The 24,745-nt window shown below is 40.3% G+C and overlaps 1 protein-coding gene across 17 annotated transcripts in view; it reads left to right on the forward strand.

The window, feature by feature from the left end:
* Positions 1 to 24,637, forward strand: part of SETD5 (SET domain containing 5) — an 81,218-nt gene extending 56,581 nt beyond the window's left edge. For 12 of the 17 annotated variants that reach the window (XM_043588017.1, XM_043588018.1, XM_043588020.1 and 9 more), the window contains 8 exons: positions 1,716 to 1,845; positions 11,122 to 11,366; positions 14,551 to 14,607; positions 16,502 to 16,972; positions 19,711 to 20,009; positions 20,868 to 21,001; positions 21,533 to 21,621; positions 21,997 to 24,637. In XM_043588017.1, the coding sequence (XP_043443952.1) occupies positions 1,716 to 1,845; positions 11,122 to 11,366; positions 14,551 to 14,607; positions 16,502 to 16,972; positions 19,711 to 20,009; positions 20,868 to 21,001; positions 21,533 to 21,621; positions 21,997 to 22,602 (2,031 nt within the window). In that variant the 3' untranslated portion in view covers positions 22,603 to 24,637. The remainder of the gene's footprint in view (positions 1 to 1,715; positions 1,846 to 11,121; positions 11,367 to 14,550; positions 14,608 to 16,501; positions 16,973 to 19,710; positions 20,010 to 20,867; positions 21,002 to 21,532; positions 21,622 to 21,996) is intronic. The other 5 variants (XM_043588019.1, XM_043588021.1, XM_043588024.1 and 2 more) reach the window with 1 other exon arrangement.
* The last annotated feature ends 108 nt before the right edge of the window (positions 24,638 to 24,745 follow it).

The following is a 24,745-nucleotide window of genomic DNA, read 5'->3' on the forward strand; positions in this document are numbered from 1 at the left end:
TATTGGCTCTTATATTGTGTACACATACAGTAGGGCAGGAGGAATGGGTTTGATCTTGTTTCTGTATTTGACCTTATAGCTAACCATAGCAGCATCTTATTCTTTAGAATGCCCCTGTCCTGGTTTTATTTTCCCTTTTTGTAGTCATCAGATCCAGAATGTAAATTCTTTTATGAGTGCATCTACTTGACACTGGAAATATAAGAACTTATCTTCTCTTGGAGGAAAGCACAGTGACCCCAAGTGAGTCCTGTCATCTGCTCTGAAAAGAAAAACTTGTACTAAAGGTATCTGTAACAAAGGATTTTTCACTCATTTTGTCCTCCAGGGCCTAATTTTCCCCCTCTATACAATGAGTGCTTTGGACAAGGTGACCTCTAAGGTCTCTTCTAAACTGTAAGGCGCTATGTTTCTGACAGTTCATCTTTACATCAGTATTCTGTGTATAAGAGTTCATTCTTGGTCTTGTTTTGCCTTTTCAGAGACCTAGTCATATCATAAAATGTTGGTGCAATTCATTTGACTTCAGATCTCTTTTTTATATCCTTATTCACTCTTAACTGCCTTGTGTTTAGTTTTATTTTTGCTTTCATTTGGTAGACCACAAAGCCATTTATTTACACGATGTAAAATTTTCCTTGGTAAAATATTCCTTGCATTATTTCCTAAGAAATGATTATTATTTCCTAAGTTTCTAAGAGGGTGAATCTATTTGCTCTCTTTGGTGAAGAGAATATTTACTTACCTGTAATACTTGTTCTCTGAAGGTGTAAAATATAATCACCTTTGCTCTTCCTATTTGGGGGAGGGTCTAATTCAGAAATTGATGTTTATCAAAATTCGATCTGTCTTATGTCAGGGCAGGAGAGCCACAGAGTGGTGAGCAACCTACAACTGTGTATCTTAAGAGAACACAATTACAGGTAAGAAATTTTCTCTCTTCCCCAGGATGAATAATCTTATTATCCTAATCTTTGCAGGCTCACTTTTCTGACCTGAATTTATATCTCATCATTGTAGTTCCAGTGTTTGCTACAAAAAATGTGACTGATTAGAGAGCTCTTTTTGACTTTTTCCCCTTTTTGGTTTCTACAGAAGTTCATTTGTTCTGGTGATTTGCATTATTCTTCCATAAGTTAACCAAAGTACTTGATAGGGAAAAAAAACCTCACAGGTTATTCTGTCTAAGAGTAGATCTTTTGGAAGTATTTTGTACCTATACAGAAGAGCTGTTTATTCTCATCAAGTCTTCCTGTGAAGCTTTTCTATTACCTCTTCAGACATCCCCAGCACAGGGTAGACAACTCTTAAAAGATCTTTTATCTTCTTTCTAGGCACTTATTTTATGTACAGGTTTTATAATATATGATCAGAGTCTCTCTTAAATGAAAGCTAAGATTTCTTGATGTCTTCCCATTTACCCCATCCTAAGCAATATGAAAAGTTGAATAATCATTTTTTATTGGTTTTTGGTGTTTTGATGGGATCTCATTATGTGTAATCCAGATTTTCTCACTTTTGTCCCATAAAAGGATTGTTGGGGCAATATTCTAATATGCTGAAACACAAAAAATACTTGACTCTGGAATTGAATGTGTGTTGGAGTGCATCTCTCACCAGTTGATGTGGAATGATCTGGTTAATGTATTTAAAATGACTTTACTAAATAGTTCTGAATGATTATTGATAATTCCCTGGTTCTTCTCCTATTACAGCGCTGGATAAAGCAAGCCTTGGAAGAAGGGATGACTCAAACGTCATCTGTACCCCAAGAGACTAGAACTCAGCACCTATACCAAAGTAACGAGAATAGTAACTCTTCTAGTATCTGCAAAGACAATGCAGGTACGTATCTCAAACCTTCCTGAATATGTAAGCAATGATTATTTCTGGTCCACATAAAAAAATTCAGTTTGATTACTTGAAAAGTCTGATACCCAGGGGAAAAAAAAAAAGGCATTGTTATCTAAATAGTTACTTTACATCTGTCTTTACAGAGGAAGAGAGAGATCTCAAGTCAGGGAACAGTTTTCCCACGCCGACAAAGAAGGAACTAGACAGTGTACAGATAACAGCAGAAATGGTTATAAAAAGGTTAGATACATTTAAGGTAGTAAGTTTAGGAAATCTATATCCATATTTATAAGAGGAGAAATAAGCAAGAAAGATGGGGGACACTGTTCAGGAAAAGAATAAAAATACAGATGATTGAGTTGAGTGGGGCTTGGTTGAAGGAGATGAATGAAGTAAATGAGAAATTGTTACAACTTTATTGTTTTCAAAAGGGCTTCAACAGTTAGTGTAAAATTTTGGAGGAGACATGGCTTTGAATCAAATGTAAGGTCCTTGTGAGTTTTTAAATTAGAAGGTCTTGAAAAATCATCAGGTCCATTGGTTTTCAAAGTAACTCTTGCAGGGTAATTTTAATTGAATTGCAACTGAAATCACTGGTGCCTGAACTTGTGATACTAACTTATTTTGGGACAGTCTTTACCAAAGTTTCTCCTGCCAGTTTCAGCCCAGTTGAAAAGTTCTCTGTGATTTCCATAAGTTTATCTCTAAATCAATTTTGTGAATATTATGTAATAAAAAAAAAAACAAGATAAATTATATGCTAAAGGTCATGTAAGACTACAGTTAATGTGACACAATGTTTCAGATTTTCATAAAAACTACTTCACTGTTTCTCTTCATTGACTTGCTGAATAAATATGAACTTCAATTAAATACGTTTATACTAGTAGTATCGGCTTTATGTTAAAATTCTGTATAATATTTGGGAAAAAAGTAGACTACTAAAAAAATACTTTTTCAAATTATTAATTTAGTTAATTGCTCTCTCTAGATTGGCTTATACTTTACAAGTTTTCACATGTGTGACCCCAGGATAATGAAATCCCAGTGTAAACCATGTGCAAGATAAATGATACTATGTTCTTAAAGTATTTTACTCTTCTCCTACGTGGTAGACTAGGGAGATTTACTCAAACCAGATTAATATAAAGAAATGGTGAGGGGCGCCTGGGTGGCCCAGTTGGTTAAGCGTCCGACTCTGGCTCAGGTCGTGATCTCATAGTTCGTGGGTTTGAGCCCCATGTCAGGCTCTGCTGACCCCTCAGCCTGGAACCTGCTTCAGATCCTGTGTCTCCCTCTCTCTCTCTCTCTCTCTCTCTCTCTACCCCTCCCCTGCTCACACTCTGTCTCTTTCTCTCTCAAAAATAAACATTTAAAAAAAATTTTTAATGCTAATATGAGGTTTCCATCAATCTTATCAACTTATTGGCAGTTTATACAGTACAGTGAAAGTACAACTTAAATCTTGTATTTAGTATACATACATACGCACATTTGCATTTGTGTGTCTGTATCTGAGGCTGGGAAAGGGACATTGTATAGCAGCCTGTGTCCTGACTAGCAAAGACTCATAGGCAGAGTGTCTTTGTTACTCTGTGTCCTTGTTGGAATGGAATTAGGACTGTTAGTCACCAACCTTTATTGAATTTTTGCTCTCATCTTTAGCAGTAAGAAACATTCAAAGGACACACCTTGCCCTTAAGGAACAATATAACCAAAAGGAAAATTTTTAATTAAAACCAAATAATAGTCAAATGAACGACTTGGTATATTGCTGCAAGTTAATGTAAATCCTAAGGGATTGTTTTGTTTTGTTTTAAAGACCAAGGAGATGTTAAGAAAGGGAAGTAGACTGGTAGAGTCAAAAGAATTCAACTGAATTTGAGGACCAGCTCTACCCTTTACATGATGTTGAGCAAGTTACTAAGCATCTCTGAGCCTCCTCTGTGAAATGGGAATAGTAATACCTGCTTTATAGAGGTTATATGAGATTAATAAGTTAAATAATGTGTGCAAAGTGTTTGGTGTGGTATCATACCCATAGTAGGAATTATTACTAACATTGTTTTACACAAAATGCTCTTTCTTGTTGAGTATTTATGGAGTATTTGCAGAAATTAGTTATGAAGATATATCAAAGATTCTAAGTTCCTAAAAGCTAAAGGTATATAGAAATAAAAAATAAAACTGCTCTTCAGGAAAGAGAGGGCATAATGTTCATGTTTGCAAGTAATGTAGATATGTACCTAGGAAAGTCTAACCAGTGGAAAAACCTAGAATTGAGTTTTTTAAAACCACTGGATAGAAGGTACATAGGCAAAAATTAATAGCATTTATATACTAAGGAAATGAAGAAAATTTTTTCATTCTCAAACTTAACTAAGAACCTGCTTAGGGATAACCTTACCGGGACATGTAAAGTAAACCATTACTGAGAAATATGTTTAAAGTCTTCAGGAAATGAAGATAAAGTCTTTTATTCCTTCATGGAAATAATAAATAAAATTAATACCACCTCCCTCCCATCTCCCACCCCCCCCCCCCCAGCTTCATATAGTTCCTGTCAAACTAGCTTGGTTTTAGAATTTGGTGAAATGAAGTTTATCTAAACATGAAAAGAAGAAAAACATTGAAGAAGAATAATGACAATGAAGTGCTGTCCCTAGAAGTACAAAACTAGTTTGTTATATGAAGCTGGAAGCTAGTAATTAGTACAATGCTGGTGCCCAAATGATGGGAGTGTGTGTATGTGTAGGGAATAGCCAGAAACAAAATTTGGTAAATTATTCTGGAATTTTTACTTACTTGGAGTATTGAAAAGAATTAAATTGTTGCCAAAGCAAATCCTTGGCACATTCAAGTATTTTTTGTGAAGATCAAACTTGAATAAAGTTTCTGGGTCTATATTGTCTCTGAGATAATAGAGGACAAGTATATTGAGAGAAAGGATTTGCAATAAAAATGACAGGAGAGTGGCAACTGGGTGGCTCAGTCAGTTGAGCATCCAACTTTGACTCAGGCCATGATCTTGTGGTTCATGAGTTCGGGCCCCATGTTGTCCGTGCTGCTCTCAGTGCAGAGCCCACTTCTGATCGTCTGTCTGTTCCCCTCTCTGTCCCTCCCCTGCTTGCACTCTCTCAAAAGTAAACAAACATTAAAAAAAAAAAAAAAGGAGAGTAGTATCCCTACCAGCAATTTGGTAAGGTTTAGCATATGCATAAAAATACTAATACTCCGGGACACCTGGCTGGGTCAGTCGCTGGAGCATGCAACTCTTGATCTTGGGGTCATGAGTTCCAGCCCCATGTTGGGGGTAGAGATGACTGAAGTAAACTTAAAAAAATAATAATAATAGGGCGCCTCAGTGGCTCAGTCAGTTAAGTGACTCTTGGTTTCACCTCAGGTCATGATCTCACGGTTTCATGAGTTTGAGCCCCACATTGGGCTCTGTGCTCACAGTGGGAAACTTGCTTGGGATTCTCGGTCTCCCTCTCTCTCTGCCCCTCCCCTACTCACACGGTCTCTGTGTCTATCAAAATAAATAAATAAACTTAAAATACTAATACTTCTTAACTTACTAGTTCTTCTGGGTATCTGTTCTACAGAAATAAACATAGACCCAAAGTTTTATACAAAGGTACTAGTCATAGAATTAGTAATAACTGCAAAAATATAGAGGATAAAAACAAACTGGATTTCAAGCAGTAAAGGAGTGATATAATTTATTTGCTGTGTGTACATACTTTTGGTATAAACACTATACAGTATTATTAAATTTTTCACCCTTGATTCATTTTCTCAAACTAAGCCCCCCAAAACAGCATCTTACTACTTTTGTGAATTAGATTTCAGTGATCTGAATCTTCGATCTGTAAGAATGTCAAAAGAAAAGGGGTGCTTAGGTGGCTAAGTCAGTTGAGCATCCGACTCTTGATTTCAGATCAGGTCATAGTCTCAGGGTTTTGGGATTGAGCCCTGTGTCAGGCTCCATGCTGAGTGTGGAGCCTGCTTGTGATTCTCTCCCTCTACCCTTCTCTCTCCCTCTACCCTTCTCTCTCCCTCTACCCTTCTCTCTCCCTCCCTCCCTCTCTGTCTCTCTGTCTCTCTCTCTGCCTCTCTCGGTCTCTCGCTCTCTCTCAAATTAAAAAAAACAAAAGAAGAAGGGGTGCCTGGGTGGCTCAGTTGATTAAGCATCTGACTTCGGCTCAGGTCATGATCTCACAGTTCATGAGTTCTAGCCCCATGTTGGACTCTCTGATGACAGCTTGGAGGCTGGAGCCCGCTTCCAGTTCTGGGTCTCCCTCTCTTTCTGCCTCTTCCCCACTTGCGTTCTCTCTCTCTCCAGAATAAACATTTTTTAAAAATTAAAAAAATATATCAAAAGAAAAGTATATTATGACCAAGTGAAATTTCTTCTAGGAATGTAAGGATGGTTCAGTATTTGAAAAATTATTCATATAATTAATTTATTAGGCTAAATGGAAGACGGGGAGTAATAGCACAGTAAATATGAATTTAATGATAAATCTAATAAAATACCTATGATTTTTTTTTTACATCTATCTGAAAAACAGTTGCCATTTATGCTTCATGTAAAAACGACATTAAACCTTAAAATGCATTATCAAGTACACCAAAACTAATATAACACTGTATACTAAATTAAACTTCAATTAAAAATAATAAATTTTAAAAATGGGTTTTCAAATTATTCCACTTGCTATTATTATTTAACAGTGCCTAGAACTATTAGCCAATGTGATTACCAAAAACAAAAAATCTGAAATAAAAGCATGGGTAAAGAGGATGTGTGTGTTACCAATGTGTGCAAATAATACGCTTTATCTCCCTAGAAAAGCCAAATGAGGTAACTGAAACACTGGTAGAGATCAGTAGGGTAGCTGGGTACAAAAGTATGTAAACATTTTTAAGAATAACATGTAGATAATAACATAAAAGGAGACGTGTAATGCACAGTTGTAGCAAAAAAATAGAGAACATTGGAGAGTAACATTAATTAGAAATGTGACAGATCTATATATGAAGAGGGATAAATGAAGGCATGAGTAACTGAAGGACGGTGCCATGGTGTTGAGTGAGAATTCTTCCTTAGTTACTCATGAGTTTAATACAATACCAATCAAAATTTTGGCTTTTTGGTGGCGGGGGGAACGTAATGTTAGCCTGATGGATGATTTCAACAGTTCACTGGCAAAAACAAGTATGCTAGAAAAGCCAAAGTATTTTGGAGAGGTAGAGTAGAATAACTAGAATTGCCCAAGCAGTTTTACTAAAACAGATGTCAGTATTGATGCCATTTAGACAGCAGGTATACAGAACTAAACTGAGGGGTGCCTGGGTGGCTCAGTTAGTTAAGCATCTGACTTTGACTCAGGTCATGACCTCACAGTCATGCTCTCTGCTGTCAACCCCACATCAAGCTCTCTGCTGTCAGCACAGAACCTGCTTCAAATCCTCTGTCTCCCTCTCTCTCTACTCCTCCCCCACTAGCCCGAGCTCATGCTGTCACTCTCTCTGTCAACAAAAACTTTTAAAAAATATTTAAAAGAACAGAACTCGGACGTCTGGGTGGCTCATTTGGTTAAGTGTTAAACTTCAGCTTAAGTCATGATCTCAGGGCTCGTTAGTTCAAGCCCTGTATCCAGTTCTGTGCTGACAGCTCAAAGCCTGGAGCCTGCTTCAGGTTCGTTCTCTCTCTCTCTCTCTCTCTCTCTCTCTCTCTCTCTCTCTGTCTCTCAAAAATAAGTAAGCATTAAAAAAAGTTTTTTTAGGGGGGCACCTGGGTGGCTCAGTCGGTTAGGCGACCGACTTCAGCTCGGGTCGTGATCTCACAGTCTGTGAGTTTGAACCCTGCGTCAGGCTCTGTGCTGACAGCTCAGAGCCTGGAGCCTGCTTCGGATTCTGTGTCTCCCTCCCTCTCTGCCCCTTCCCTGCTCATGCTCTGTCTCTCTCTCTCTCTCTCTCAAAAATAAATAAAAACATTTAAAAAAAAGTTTAAAAAAAGGTTTTTTTTAAAAAAAGAACTAAACCCAGTTTATGTAAAAATCTAATAAGATGTCATATTTCAAATCAGTGGAGAAATTATAATTCTATAATTATTAAAGATTTTGGAAGAATGTGCTGTTTTGACATGTGAAAAGGATAATCACTACTTTCTGAAGTATGTTTTATTTGAGTTAAATTTAAAAATTAAGTAAGGAGATAAAGGGAAAATAGGCCAGTATTCTTTATAGTCTTGAGGTAGTGGGCAGAAGAAACATTCATGATGTCAGAGGCAGAAAATAAAGGAAATTATTTATACATTTGACTGAATTAAAATGTAGCACATTGTATAACCAAAAAAAAACTTAGTAAAATTAAAAGGCAGATAGCAAACTGGGAAAATACAACATTTTTGACAAAGGATCAACATTCTTTTTTATGAGGTCCTTAGAAATGAACAAGGGGTGTCTTCAGTGGCTTAGTCTATTGAGCACCTGACTGGATAAGGTCATGCTCTCATAGTTCTTAAGTTCGAGCCCCGCATCAGGCTCACTGCTGTCAGCTCTGAGCCCACTTCGAATCCTTGTTTCCCCCCACACTCCTCTCTCTCTTCCAAATAAAAAAATAATAAATTTAAAAAATACATTAATGAAGAACAAGATCAACACCCTGTAGAAAACAGGATACAGGACATGAGTAGACAATTCACACCGGAATAAATATAAAGCTGTTGAGCCTATGGAACGATGCTTTTGGTTTAACAATCCTGCATCTAGCCATTCGCCCTAAATACTAGACAGGTGCAGAAATATCTAAGAGAAAGATCACTGGTCACTGAGGCATATTTATAATAGCAAAAAAGTGCACATACTTCACGTTGGTTAATTTTGATGATATGAATGCCATACAGCCACTAAAAACTAAATTGTAGATTTCCGTTGTCATGGAAAGAGTTTTACCATGTGTTTCTGAGTGAGCACTGATATGTAGACAAGAGTTAATAAGGCCATGCCAAGAAAAAGGTCTAGCTGAACATGCACCAGGATATTAGTGCATTCATTTGTGGGTATGATTTCAATTTGTGTGTGTTTAAATATGTGGGGTTTTTTTATATAATTTTGCAAAGTATTTGAGTAAAGATAAAAACTATACAAGGTGGATAGGTTTAACCACATAAAATTTAAAAGCTATGTATGTATAGAAAAAACAATGAAACTTGAAAAAAAATTGTAAATATAGTATTATTGGTAGAAAAAAGACAAACGACTGCTGGCAGATACCAGATCTATTTTGAATATGATACCATTATAAGAACTCAGTTTTATATGAAGGGCCTGTAAGTTGATTTGGAAGGAAAAGGGAAGGGTTCAGCTGTACTTTCTAACTCTTCTAGAGTGAGCTTCATTACTTACGTAATTCCCTTCAGTAGTTAATATTGGACTTAGCAGTATACCAGTCTTTTTATAGCAATCTTTAAAAAAATTCACTGTTTGACTCTTAAAGTACATTAAAAAGTGTTCTAAACATGTCATGAATTACATGTTTGTTTGTTTTTTATACCTAGGCACTTTTCAGAGGAGAAAAATAAGAAAGAAAACTTACAGTTTCTGGAACACAAGAAAAATACGAATATACTTCCAATCTAGGAAAATAAAAAAATTTCACATATCAGGAGAAAAAGCATCTCCAGTATATTTTGCATTTATTCTTCCTTCTCCATTTCCACATCTGTTACCCTAGTTCAGTATCTCATAACCCTGTCAACTTCTCCATTAACTCCAAATAGTTTCCCAGTGTCCAGTCTCATCCTAACCATTGCTGCCAGAGTAATCTTCCTGAAGCATAGCTCTGATCATGACCTACTGTCCCAAAACTTGTCCTTGAAGGTCTGGGATAAATGCTACTCTTTCCACTAAGCCCTGGGGATATAATTCAACCTAGTCATTAAGAATGTAAATAGAACTAAATTACCTAGTCTTTATCTCTCTGCACATCAGATTCCTCATCTTTAAAATGAGAGTGATGATGATAGTGCTGGATTTAGAGTTGTTCAAATTAAATGTTAGAATTCACATAAAGCACATAGTATAGTACCTGGTATTTAATATTTAACATGTAATAAGCACTTAAAAGCATAATTATTTTTTACAAACACAAAGCAGTATGATTACATCTGTCAAGATTCTTAAAATGTTATTAAACGTGTTTTATGTGTTTTCCCATCCTCACAAATTTGTAAATCCTTTTAAATGGAATATATGATGACCTCCCCTCACATACCTAATTCAGTGGGTTTCCATATAGTAGGTATTAAGTAAATAGATATTTTTTTATTGTAAATTTAAAAAGTAGATATTTTTCTCTGAGAAGGTGAGATAGGTGCTTTGACCCTTGTGGTCATTAAAATATATAGTGTAGTAGATCCAAGAAGTATAGGAAGTATAGGGTGTACCAGTCAGAAAATGGATCAGCCTTGTATTTGAAAATGATCGGGAGAAGCTTTTGTGAAAATAATTTCCTATTTTGAAGCACTCTAAAACTAGGGGCTAGATACAGGCCAGGCAATCATAGGTGACTACCTTTTCCTGCTAAAGCAGAACATTGTAGAAAGAGTTGCTGAAGGGCGCCTGGGTGGCTCAGTCAGTTGAGTGTCTGACTTCGACTCAGGTCATGATCTCGCAGTCTGTGAGTTCAAGCCCCGTGTCGGGCTCTGTGCTGGCAGCTCAGAGCCTGGAGCCTGCTTCAGATTCTGTGTCTCCCTCTCTGTCCCTCTCCCGCTCATGCTCTGTCTCTCTCTGTGTGTCAAAAATAAATAAAACAAAACAAAAAATTAAAAAAAAAAGTTGCTGAAAATGGCAAAAATACACAAGAGAAGATAAAAGGAGCATGGAATTAACATTCTAGAAGCTTGTGCTGGTGACATGGCAATTAAGTAGAGGGTGATTTTAACAAAGTGGCATCAATTTGAGATTTCTGGAAACTCAAAATATTAAAGTTTATATTTTCCACTGTAAGAGATTAAATTTGTTCTAGGGCCCAGTCATTAGATTCATCTGGTGATTGGGAGATAGAGAATTTTGAGAATTACTTTAATTGTGGCAATTAAAGAGTTCTTTGGGCTTTTGGTTTGATTGCAGGAGGTGACAGTGGGATGAGGCAGAAGAGGAGTTAAGAGCCATTGTGGGCTAGAGATTAATGGCTTTACTACAGAGCCTCCCTTTAAGCTGTGGTTGCAATCTCTCATCCAAGCTTTGTATTTCACAGACTTGTTGAGCCCATTAAAGAAATGGAAGTCTCGCTATCTGATGGAGCAGAATGTCACCAAGTTACTGCGGCCTCTTTCTCCAGTCACACCACCCCCTCCCAATTCAGGCTCAAAGAGCCCCCAGCTGACCACACCTGGCCCATCTCACCCAGAAGAGGAGTGTCGAAATGGATACAGCCTCATGTTCTCACCAATCACGTCTCTTACTACTGCTAGTCGCTGCAATACTCCTCTGCAGTTTGAGGTGATTTGGGTTTGGTTGTTGGGAGTGCCGAATATGAAAATTACCATTTGCCCCTCCTCATTTCAAGTATAATATTCCAAATGTGTCTTGATCGTGTTCCTGCCAGTCTTGGCAAGAGAACAGGAACCCTCAGGGTCAATGTGACCTGTTACCTGGTAGCCTCTCATCTTGGCAGTCCTCATACTTCGCTCAAAAGGAATAGTTCTACCATGGATGACATTCATCTGTTTTTGCATGCAATCAATCCATCATTCTCCATAACTGCAGGTAGTAAGCATGCTACATCTCCATCTTTGTCTTTGGTCTGTACTTTGGTTTTAAAATAGGTCTCTAGCTGCATAATAACCACTAAGGATACCAGCCTGAGAGCCCAGATTATACTGATTGATTGTGTCTTTCTTTCTAGGCCTTTAAATCAGTGAGTTGTTTTTCCCTATTGTTTTGTATTCTTGTTGTGGCCTCAGTGAACAGAGATTTGAAAAGCTTTGAGATATGGTTTGTGGCAAATGAGTTTTTTTCCTACTCTAGGTTACTTTCCCTTCTTGTTACAGTGTGTTAGGAATGAAAAGTAGAAAGAGGCTAACAACATACATTCATAATGAGACATGTTTGTTACATTCACCCTCTGGTTTAAGTTAGAAATATGTATCTTAGCTGTTTGAAAAAGTTAATTGTCAATCACATTCATGTTCAAGTGTGGGTGACAGCAGGTCTACTGAGTAGAAAGAATTCTTGTGTATTAAAAAACTTCATCTATTGCATGTTGCTTTCCTTTGAAATTAACTAAACAGACACTGTCTCTTCCTTTTTCTTAGAAAACACTGTTGTCATCACTAAACACTCAGCTCTGCCCCTAGCTTGTAACTTCTCCAGATGTGTTCTTTGATGAATGTGTTCTTTGATGAAGGTGAATGCTCTAACCAATCCCTTCTTCCCTATTCAGCCTTTATGAGAGCATGGAGATTAAAAATACCTGGACTTCTGAATAGCAAACTCAGAGATAGCTAGCAACCTTGAAAGCAAGAGGAACCTATTTCTGTACTTGAAGTAGACTGTATCACTTGGGAGCAGACCTCTTTGGCAGGAGTCGGGGGGAGGGGAAGAGGCAGGGAGAACCTTCTTGGTTACATTTGGTTTCTAGAGAAGTTATTCTTCACCAAATTTCCTGTGGCATTCTTTTCTGCCATACATTAAAGCAGCTGATTTAGGCCTTACTAACTTTACTTGGTCTAATTGTGATTGATTTTTCAGTTAACAAATTGAGTTTGATAGTAAAATTTCATAGGAGGCTGTTCACCCTGGAGGGCAGCAAATTACAGGCTAGGATTTCTTACTTTATTAGTGCAATTTAAAAGGTGAAATTACAGAAATTAGAAGGTACGTTGCCTTCTAGGACAGTTAAATTTAGCTCTCAGTACATTTCCCCTGATCCCTTGTGTTTTGGATAACTGAAACAATATGGAAATGTAAGGTGTTTTTATTTTATAAAAAAAATCAAACATCAAAGATTTTTATGAGGGGCACCTGGGTGGCTCAGTCGGTTAAGTGTCCAACTCTTGGTTTCAGCTCAGGTCATGATCTCACAGTTAGTGAGATCAAGCCCCACATCAGGCTCTGTGCTGACAGCACAGAGCCTGCTTGGTTTTCTCTCTCTCCCTTTTTCTGCCCCTGCCCCACTTACACTCACGTGCGTTGCCTCGCTCTCGCTCTTTTTCAAAATAAAAAAATAAATTTATTTTTAAAAAGTCCAGTGCCTGTTTTCACTGTTTTAATCTTGTGATTTAACTAACGAAATTCAGCCTTTCTTGTCAATAAAACAAACTACCATCTTGACTATTCTTACCATCATTCTAACTGCCATGCCCTTTCCTATATTCTAGTATAGGAAGCCTTATTTCCATGCAAGACTGTGACACAGAGGAAATACCAATAAGGTGTCACAGGTAAAGATCAGCTTGGTCGGGGAAGAATATTTTTGAAAGGAAAAATAAAAATCATTCCAGTGAGAAATGTCTCCAGTGCTAAGGGAAGGAGTTGAGGAGACGTGTAATAGAGGAGAACAAGATCATGAGGGAAGGAGAACCATTAAGGAAAAGCAGTAAAAGCAACTTTGGCAGGACAGGCTTAATTAGCCCCCACATTCCACCAGCCCCTCCTTTTCCTTCCTGGCCTAGTGTCCACCTCACACATAGTACCCAGCCCACCAAATAAAATCAACAGCCTCTTTTCACCTCCCATGGGATAGGTCTGCTACCCAAGACATAGTTGTCCAGAGTCTACAGCATTAGGAACCTTCCCCTTCCCTTCCCTTACCCCTGGCACTCTGAATCCTTGTCACAACTACCACCATCATTCTGTCTGCATTTTACCGTTCAGATCTCCCATCAGAGTTCACTGTCCAGTTCCTGTTTGATACGGGAGTGCTGCCTCAGGTGAAAGCTCTCAGGGGAACCCTGTTTAGGATGCAGGAACTTGAAATATTACACCTCTGCTTTTTATTCCCTCTCTGTTGCCAAAAGTTCCAGGGATTTTAACATCAGAGAACATCGTTAAGGTTGTTCAGATCAAATTAGATTATGCCAAGAACCATCTAGCCTATCAGCTAAATTGCATTCTATCTCCTGTAACTCATTCAAGAGGAGCTGGCCATCTCCCTAGCCCTGTCAGCCCAGTATGCTAAGCAGTTTCCCTGGACAGTGGTGGGCAAGCATGAACCACAAGGAGAATGAAGAAATGTAACTTTTTCATAAAGGGGTGTGGGGTAAAGGAAAAAGGTTCCCTTGAGGCATAATAAGTGGTAGGGTGCCCATCAGTAATAAATACTGTAGGTTGCTCAACTCTAATCCAATGTAGGACGAAATTTCAGATGAAATTGTAGGGTACAGTTTCACCAATCTAATTTTTTTCTGTTAACCTGCTTAAGATGTTTACTTCTAGCATGAAATATTATAACCAATTTAAATGCTTTCAAAGATCCCAGGAAGCATTTTTAATGAGTCATTCTGTTCATTGCAATGAATTCTACAGTTAAACCTTTCCCCTGTGCATTCTTTTCCCTCCCCCTGCCCCCCGCAAAAAGTTGTGGCTAACCATCTATGCTTGCTTTTACTTTATTTTTTGTTTTGTTTTGTTTTGCTTCTTGACTTCGAGTAGATGAATAACAAGATGCTTTTCCCTCCTCTAGAACATATCCTCCCCTGAGAGTTCCCCTGCGAATAGGCCCGAGTCCCTGTCACCCGAGGTAGTTATCACACCATCTCAATCACACTTGGAGGCTGAGAGTGAGTGTGCATGAGTGTGTGGGAGGGCTGGGGGGGAGGTCCTAGTGAATGGGGTGATAGGCTGAAGGGCGACCAGCCAGTTGATGTAAGTTGAATGAACTTCCATGTGTGACTGTGATCACTCAGAACTTTCAATGTAGATGGAGGAAAATGAAGGGTGTGTGTGTGTGTGTGTGTGTGTGTGTGTGTGTGTGGTGGGATTTGCTCTTGTTTGGGGGAGGGGTGACTGAAGAGTTCTTTTAAAGTATAGACTCTAGAAGTCAAGTTTAAAGCAAGCTGAAGATATGGTATGAGCCTTGGCAAAGAAAGCAACAAGTAAGGTGTGTTTGTTAAATAAGGAAAGTTGAAATCAAAAGTTGGTAGGAGCTATCTTTTGATATTTATTATCTTGGGCTGTTGAAGGAGCTATTTATACTGGAAAAGTTAGACAGTGATTTATGTCTTATTCCAGGATTAATCTTACAGCTCTGTTTAACTGGATGTTTTGGGCTTGGGTTGATAGATTGAGCAGCTTCTTTCGAAAGGGAGTCCTGCCTCCCGGCTTTCTACATTTTCTTTATAGCTCCTTACTGGGTATACAAGGAAACTAAGTCAGCCCATGGCTTCTGTGACACAGGCCTTCCTTCTGTAGTAGTTGAGACGTGGTTGCCATAAAAAGTGGTATCTCAGGATATCCAATTGAGTGCTTTTCTCAGAAACCCTACTGCTATGGAGTTGTTAAACTTAGGTTTTAGTGCTGGAGATTTTTAACTATTCTAAGATTTGGGCAACTGTAGGAATGATTAGCTCTGTTAATCTACATGGAGTCAATTTCCTCTTGAAGAGAAAACTGTAGTCTCTCATAACCTTTCAGAAATTAACTGTTAACTCTGGCCCCTTCCCACTTAAAAAATTGTGCTAAATTTAGTGATAGTTGATAAAATTCTGAATCAGGATTTTATAGATCAATACGAAACTGAAAAATGTTGTATTCTAGTGTACTAGAGGTTTTCTGGATGTTTTTTACACTGTTTTGTGAGGAAATCCTGGTGTGACATTTGAATTTCTGGTACCATTCTTTCTAGAGAGAATTAGTAAGAGTTGACCTAGAGGTGGGAAATCTTGGTATTGGGAAGTAATGATAACCAAATAGTAGATACAGCTTATTTTTTATAAAATTCAGCATTTTGGATGCTCTGCAGTGGTGGGCATTAGTGATCTTGTGGTATGTGGACATATATTAGAGGATAAAGAATTGAGTAGCCAGAACATTTTATGAGAAGCATACATGCTTAATAGTGAAAGTGAGCAAAGAACTGGTTGGTTGATGTCTTTAACTAGTTCCATTCTCCTTTACTGAACCAGTAACTTAAAATCCTTGACTTTCTGTCTACTTACTACTTTCTTTCCCTTTTTCCCTCCTCCCACCTTCCATCAATATTAAATACAAATGAATAACACCAAAAGCCAGTTACCTTTAAGACCCCAGTCTCACCTCTGGAGCATACATGGGGCTCAGGTAAATCCGTGATTATACTTCCAGCACCTTAATGTAGTACACGGTGACTCAGCAGACCTGATGAAAGGCTAAACAGGCAAAATAGTCACATTTGGCCAATTATTTAATTCTGATTTTCCCAGGATTCTCATCCAGAAAGACTTTAAGGCAATTTGTGAAAGGCCGGCATTCTGTAGTAATCTGGCCTGGGTATACTGTTGATTCCTGGAACTTTTACAGATGTTAATGGCTTTCTCCCTTGTACTTCCATCCCTCTTACCTCTCACCTGTGCCCTTCTCGCTTCCCTTCTTTTCTTCCCTTTGACTTTTTCCTTCCCCCTCCTCCTCCATGTCTCTGTTGATTTTTATTCTTTCAGCTTTGTCACCGAAAAGATGTGGACTTGACAAAAGTAGGCTACCTTGACTCCAACACTAACAGCTGTGCTGACAGACCTTCCCTGATCAACTCAGGTCCTTCTGACCTGGCTCCTCATCCCTCTGTCGGGCCCCCCTCTGAGACTGGCTTTCCAAGCAGGAGTGGAGATGGACATCAGACCCTTGTGAGGAACTCGGACCAGGCATTTCGGACAGAGTTTAATTTAATGTACGCCTACTCCCCATTGAACGCTATGCCTCGAGCAGATGGATTATATCGAGGATCTCCCCTAGTAGGGGATAGGAAGCCTTTACATTTGGATGGGGGATATTGTTCCCCTGCAGAAGGGTTTCCCAGCAGATACGAACATGGCTTTATGAAAGACCTCTCTCGTGGATCCATGTCACCTGGTGGTGAAAGGGCTTGCGAAGGAGTCCCATCTGCCCCCCAGAACCCACCACAGAGGAAAAAGGTAAGTGTTCCACCTTATATAGGCCCTTTTGAAGAACATTAATTGAGTGATTCAGTAGATGTTAACTGAGTTGACACTGTTAAGCACCATTCTCAGTGTGAGGAAAACAGAGACATAAGATGTGATCTCTGCCATGTTCAGTGAAAGACAGGATCGGTGTGTGTGTGTGTGTGTGTGTGTGTGTGTGCACGCGCGCGCGCGTGTGTGTGTGTGCAAGACAAGACTGTTTCAATATGATTTGATGATTGTTGCAAATATTCAGCAGATTTTAAATGCCTGCCATGTATGTGCTGTTATACATGCTGTGCAATCAAAGGATAGAGCAGTGAGGAGCGCCTGGGTGCCTCAGTTGGTTAAGTGTCCGACTTCAGCTCAGGTCGTGATCGCACGGTTCGTGGGTTCGAGCCCCTCATTGTTCGAGAGCCCCTCGAGCTCTGTGCTGACAGTTTAGAACCTGGAGCCTGATTCAGATTCTGTGTTTCTCTCTCTACCCCTCCCCTGCTTGTGCTCTGTCTCCCTCTCAAAAATAAATAAACATTAAAAATTTTAAAAAGAAAAAAAAAGCAGTGAAAAAGAATAATGCTAATTTCTTGTATTATTTAGCACTTACCATGTTTTAGGCACTGTTAAGTTCTTTTATGCATTAAATCCTCACAGTAATCCTGTAAGTTGGGTAATTTCCCATTTTGCAGATGAGGAAACTAAGGCAAATTCAGTGACTTGCCCATGGTCACATAGGTAGTGAATGAAAGAGCCAGGACACTGCCCAGGTCTGTCTGATTCCAGATTGCATGCTCTTATTGCCACTGTGCTATATTGCCTTCTAAGTTCTGCCCTAATGGAGCTTAAAGCAAGTGAGACTGAGGTTGGCAGATAATTACGTTAATAAGTAATTCATTACAGTGGCAGTGGATGTTCCAAAAGAGTTGTTCAGATGTGATGAGAACATCTTAGCCACGACATGGCCTAGTGAGAACAAACAAGAGGCTCCTAGCCATTTTGAGAGGTGGAGTGAGAGGTGACAGGTCACCTGCTGATTTAGCTGATCTCAGTAAGTAGGAAGCAATCTGCCAACAAATGTGGGTAAGGATGTTATGGAAGAGAGAGCAGAATACATAGCTGTGGGACACTCCGTTGTGTGGGCAGCAAGCATACAATGTGGTTGTAACAATTACATGCTGCTGTAGTATCTGGTGAAAGGTGGGCAGGGTCAGGAGTGGAGAATGAGAGACTGTGGAACAGGGCCAGGCCATAGATTGCTGGCTAACAGGTTGAGACTTATAAGTAATGCCTGTTGAAGAAATTACAAAGCCCCAAATGTGGTTTTTGTCAGTGGATTTCAACTAGAGGCATTTGGAAATGCATGGGAGTATTTTGGGTTGTCAAGGCAACTTCCATTTATTGTGCAGCGCTAGAGATGTTAAATGTTCTGTGTGTGACAGTCTCACACAGTTGCAGAATATCTTTAGTAGTCTTGTTGAAATGTAGCCTAGTGGCTTCTTAAATTTGCATTTCCATGAAATACATTACCAGAATTTATAATTATTAGTTACTTTCCAAGATTGTGTATAGAAAATCCATGCACAAGATGGTACTACTTTGCATTTTTGTTACATTTTACATTTAAACAGAAAATGAGAGCCTTGAGGGACTAGAAGGCAGAAATACTGGCAGATAATTTGGGAAAAGAATAGCAGTGGGTTTTAGAAAACTGTTGCTTGAAGAGCATTGACCATCAGGAGCAAAAGTTTGCAATATCTTTGTGTTTCTGGTTTCTTGATTGAAACCATGATTTATTTGAGAAATGTTGAGCACCTACTATCAGTCAGGTTCTGTGCCAGATGTTAAAGACAAAAAGCCAGAAAAGTTTGGTCTTTGCCCTCTTAGAACTTACAATTTAGTGAAGGAACTGTCAGGACACTGTAATGGGTTGACACCTGGTGTAGGCAATGTGATGTAACAGCAAAAAGGAGAGGTAGAGTGGGCAGGCCAGGGAGGAAGGCTCTGTATGGGCAATCAAGAGAATGAGGCAGAGTTAGGGAGAAGTTTCCAAGTGTACATTTCCTAGACTAGCTTGCTAAAATATAAACTGCAAATCATTCTTTGTCTTTTAATACTAATTTCCCTATGTGTAAGAGAGAAACAGTAATAAATCCCTGCGTGTATCCTGAAAATTTGACTACATCTGAGAACCCTGAAACATTGGCTTTTTCTTCTGTTGTTTTTTTCTCTTCTCTCTCTCTCTCTCTCTCTCTCTCTCTTTTTTTTTTTTTTTTTTTTTTTTTTTAAACAACTGATCTGGGAATTTCTAGGGATTAAGGAAGAGCTGTCAGATAACCTGGAAGGCTTTTTCAAACTTCACAAGCTCCCAACTCCTTTTTCCCTTTTCTAGGTGTTATCATTGTTGCAAACAGCTGATCCCCTACTTCTGCTACTAGGTAACTGTGATCTCACAGTTCTCTGAAGGCAGAAGAAAGGTTGAGGTCTGCTGGCGAACACTGTTCTTCAAAAATGTCATCTCCTAGTGTATTTTCTTCTCCTTACCAGTTTCTGACTGATTTAAATATGTATGTAGTTGTGTTCAGATACCTCACACCTGAAAAAAGGGTTGCTAGTGTTAGTGCCTGATTTGTTTGCAAGGCTGGCTAGTGGTTTATGAGGGTTCCACCTTCTTTCCCCATTGCTGCTGATCCACTAATGATGTCTAGCTAGAGTCCTCTTCCTTCTTTCCCTCCCAGGTATCCCTGTTGGAGTACCGCAAACGGAAACAAGAAGCCAAGGAGAATTCTGCCAGTGGGGGAGGTGACTCTGCACAGAGCAAAAATAAGTCTGCAGGAGCTGGGCAAGGCAGCAGTAACTCACTTTCTGACACTGGTGCCCATGGTGTGCAGGGATCCTCATCCCGAACCCCATCTTCCCCTCACAAAAAATTCTCTCCATCTCATTCCTCTATGTCCCATATGGAGGCGGTAAGCCCATCAGATTCCAGAGGCACTTCATCTCACTGCAGACCTCAAGAGAATATCAGCAGTAGGTGGTAAGTTTATGTTTGATGATGAAATAATTAAATTCAAGAAGGAAGTATACATCCAGAGTTATTCCCAGTTTTACCTAAAATATATGGGAACACTTATCTGAGAAAGGCGGCCAGCAGTGCCATCTGTGCTGTTTCAGCTGATTTAATAGTATCAGCCACAACCCCATCCCCACCCCCAGCCCCATCCCCCTCAGCTTTACAGAAGAAAAGAATTGCCACCGAACCTGCAGAACGACACTTTGGACAGCATATAGTTGTGGACACAGATGAGTTATTTTATTTGCTGGGCACTAATACTGCCTCTTGTATTTTTTCATTTCATATGAAAGGTAAGTCAGGAGTTCAGCTCAGTTCCACTTAAATTAACAATACAAGTCTCAGTTGCACCCAGCCCGCATATACATAAAGATCAGACCTATTCTGAAAGGACTAGTCTGGTTTAGGGGAGACCACAAATAGATAAGTAACACTATAAGTAAATGAAGAATAAACAGCATGTACTTAGAATGGAGAATGAGGCTGTTCTCAGGGATCTTGAACTGAAGCATAGAAGTCTGGGAAAGAAGAGACCTGGCTCAAATGAGTAATGTTTAAAAATCTATGGAGCACTTACTAAACTATGTGCCGGTCATGACTTCACAGAAAAAATTTAGCATTTCAAAATGGCGGTTAAAAGAAGCAGACATCTTTAAATCCACTTTTCCCATAGTATAAGACAGAAAAATACCTTGTTTTAAATTGGTCCTGAAGAAAATAATATCTAAGAGGCATTATACAGCCTTTATGAGAGCTTCATTTGTTCCATACTCTTGACTCTGAAGTTCTGTGGCACTAACTTGCACCCGGTTTCCGTCACAGGATGGTTCCCACGTCAGTGGAACGACTCCGAGAAGGAGGGAGCATCCCCAAGGTCCTCCGAAGCAGTGTGAGGGTGGCCCAAAAAGGAGAGCCTTCTCCCACATGGGAGAGTAACATCACAGAGAAAGACTCAGGTGAGCCCATGGCCTTCTGCTGCCAGCCAAGTTTAGGGACACATGAGACAGGCTCTACACAGTTCTCACCAAATGCTGGGATGAGGTGAGTCTGTTTCTTACACAGTTGGGCTCCACTGTATGGAAGGTGCCAGGTCAGTCTTGATTCTATTCTTCTGGGCTGTAGTAGTATTAAGATCTAGCACTGCATGTGCACTTTTACTCTCTCTAGACTCTCTCTCTCTCTCTCTCTCTCTCTCTCTCTGTTTCTGCCGTATTTTTTCCCAAGGGATACCTTTCTGTAACTCTTCTCTCCAAAGGCCTGGAAATCCACTGTGATGAAGGATGAAGAGAAAGGAGACAGGAATCCGATCAGACATTTAAAACATAGCCCATAATTAACCACTTGTTTTGCCCTTCTGGCCTGATGCACTCACCTGATTTGTCAGAAATAAAGCAGCATGGGTTGGTGATGACATTGGTGATTTGAATGAACAATGACTATTTCTCACTTATTCTAGGAACCCAAGTTGATTTTGTATTATCTTCCAGACCCTGCAGATGGAGAAGGCCCAGAGACACTGAGCTCAGCACTCTCTAAAGGAGCAGCCGTTTACAGCCCTTCCAGATACAGCTACCAGGTGAGACGAGAAATTGCTCATCTCTGGGCATAGGAGTGTGTTCTGGGTTCCAAATATTTTGTGCTCCTGGCCATCCTTTGCAGTTGAGATGCCGTCTTTGCATATAGTTTCAGCAGCCTTGGAAATAAGTCATCATCTGCTCACCTTCAGGTAATAAATCATGCCAGAAAAATAAATAAAGTGATCAGAGACAGCCATTTTACTGTCTTTGGTATCCTAAAAAGAACAAATGGTTAAGAAGATGAAGAAGATGAAGAAGGAGAAGTAGAAGAAGAAGAAGAGGAAAAAGTAGGGTATTTTAAATATTCACAAGCCTAAATGGCTTAAATAGGGACTTTTTCACCTCCTTATGCTTTTCCTCCCGACTCTTTCTAGCTCCTGCAATGTGATAGTCCACGGACAGAATCACAAAGCCTCCTTCAGCAGAGTTCCTCCCCCTTTAGAGGACATCCCACCCAATCTCCAGGATACAGTTATCGAACTACTGCACTGAGACCTGGAAACCCCCCCTCTCACGGTTCTTCAGAATCCTCCCTCTCTTCTACGTCCTATTCCAGCCCCGCCCACCCTGTATCCACAGACTCGTTGGCCCCATTTACGGGGACACCAGGGTATTATAGCAGCCAGCCACATTCTGGAAACAGCACTGGCAGCACTCTTCCAAGGAGGAGCTGCCCTTCTAGTGCTGCTAGCCCTACCCCACAGGGCCCCTCAGACTCGCCAACCTCAGACTCGGTCTCCCAGTCCAGCACAGGAACTCTGAGTTCCACCTCCTTCCCTCAGAACTCTAGGTCGTCATTGCCATCAGACTTACGGACTATCAGTCTGCCCAGTGGGCAGTCCGCTGCCTACCAGGCCTCCAGGGTATCTGCGGTTTCCAATTCACAGCACTACCCACACCGTGGGAGTGGGGGTGTGCACCAGTACCGACTCCAGCCACTGCAAGGCTCAGGAGTCAAGACTCAGACAGGACTTTCCTAGGGCTTCTGGATTTGGGCAAACAGAACTGAATGAGCCCATAGCTGCTTCCTTCCAGCTGCCTCTGGAACCTAGGCCGAGCATATTGCTGGGGAAGAGGGTACAAGGTGCCAGAGGACTGGGTCTGGTCGACAAGAAACGAGACTTGTGGTCGCGACTGGCTCTGGCCTTGGAGAAAGATGTAAATCTTGTCTGAAGCAGAGACTTATAAAGAAGTTTCTCCCTGCTGTTAAGGGTACATTGTTGACAAGCAAATGGTGTTCCGGTTAGTAACGGTTCTAAGTGCAATGAGTCGTGTTGAAGCCTCTGTCTCCTGTCCTTGCCTGTAGCCTGTAGTCACTTGTGCAGTGGGGACATCTTTTTACACACACACACACACACACACACACACACACCCAAAAAGTTTTCTTTTCAGAGGAAAAAAATGAAAAGAGCCAATCTCTAAGCCCCAAGCCATCTGAGTAATAGTAGGGTTTTTATGCACTTAAGAAGAAAGGTGGGTATGTAAATTTTCACCCTGTGACAGACAACCATTCCAAAAGCAGGTATCTGGCCAAGATGTGTCCACCAAGAATACTCCCTACCTTTGTCTTAAAATCACCAAGAAATATAGGCAGGGATAGCAAAGCTTGGAATGTGCTCTGGCTGAGGGGTGCCTGGCTCTCTGAAGAAGAGCTCCTGGTCAACTCGATTCAGGAGCAGGTGATTGTCTGAGCCCCCAGCTGTTCCCATACCACTCCCCTCCCCAAGCTGTCTCACAGCTCAGTAACCCAGAAAGTAAGTAGACAAAAGAGGAATAAGTGAGATGGGCCAATTGCATTGCTACTTATCAGCTGTTGGCAATAAATTTGATTAGTAAGGATCCCAAGTGCTTTGGGACTTTGAATTTTATTTTTTCTACTCCCTGTTAATCAGGAGTTGACGATCCCACGAGTAGGACCGCCTCCATGATTAGGGAGCACGCACTTGTGACTGCAGGGTAAGAGTGGAAAGAGATGTTTGTGGAGTGGCACCGACAGGACTGTGATTGTGTGGGGCATGTCCCACAATTCTTTGGGGGATGCTTATTTGAGAGTGGCCCAGGTGAGAGAGTTAAAAAGCCACCCACACACCTAACACTGTTCTGGATGAGAGACGCGAGCAGACTGGCTTCTCCCCATCAGTGCATTGTGCCTGCTGTACACCCCTGGAGGAGCCCTGGAGCCTGCCCAGGTGGGGTACACAATCTTTTTAAAATTCCATACGGTTGCCAGCTTATTTCTTTCACTTGTTTACTGTAATATCCGGCGTGTTTTTATTTATCTAATTTTGTATTCAGTTATAACCATGGTAGGGGTAGCAAATATATGACAGGTGTAATCCCTGGTGCTGCAGTGGACCTTACTTCTTTTCTTTTGGACAAGATAATACTGTGAGTCTCCTTCCTTCCAGTTTGTTTTCTCCTCCTTTTTTTCCCCAGCCTCTTGCATCCCCTTCTTTTCTACCCTCTCTTACAACTATCATATGCACAGTCTTCTCTCTTTGTGTGTGACTGTTACAAAATTTCACTTTTTCAAAATTGAAATCAGGTGTTTGCTCAAATGAGGGGAGATTTCTTTTTTTTTTAATGCTGAGACCTCAGCAGAATACTTTTCTTTTTGTTGTTTCCCCCACAAACCCATCAGTCTGGGAGAGCGTTGGGAGTGGAAATCATGTTGCCTGGGATGCTGGTTTCTTTGTATATTATATAAAACGTATGTAAATGTCTCTCCATTTGGGCTGGGGTTTGCATTCTCCCCTTGGCTGTTAACCAAGGGGAGAGGCCAGCGGGCAGGCGGCCCTCACCCTGCCTGGCACGTGCAGAGACCCCAGCCACTCTGTGTGGGCAGGGTGCTGTCAAGACCAGACCTCTGGGGGGGGGCGGGGGCGGGGGGTGGGGGGAACTCTTGGAAGGGAAGAAGTATCACTTCTTTCTCAAGTGGAGTGTTTACACCTTGCTGTAACATTTGAACTTTCACAAGAGATGTAATAATTTTGATAATAAAATTCTTAACCATAATAATCATCAAGTTGAGAACTTCTTTGTCCAATTCTGTGACCTTGCCTTACCTGGTTTTCCAAATGCTACCCGTACCTGAAGAGGCAAGATGGACCCATGTTCAGGAGA

The sequence above is a fragment of the Prionailurus bengalensis genome, chromosome A2, assembly GCF_016509475.1.
Source record: "Prionailurus bengalensis isolate Pbe53 chromosome A2, Fcat_Pben_1.1_paternal_pri, whole genome shotgun sequence".
NCBI lineage: Eukaryota > Metazoa > Chordata > Mammalia > Carnivora > Felidae > Prionailurus > Prionailurus bengalensis.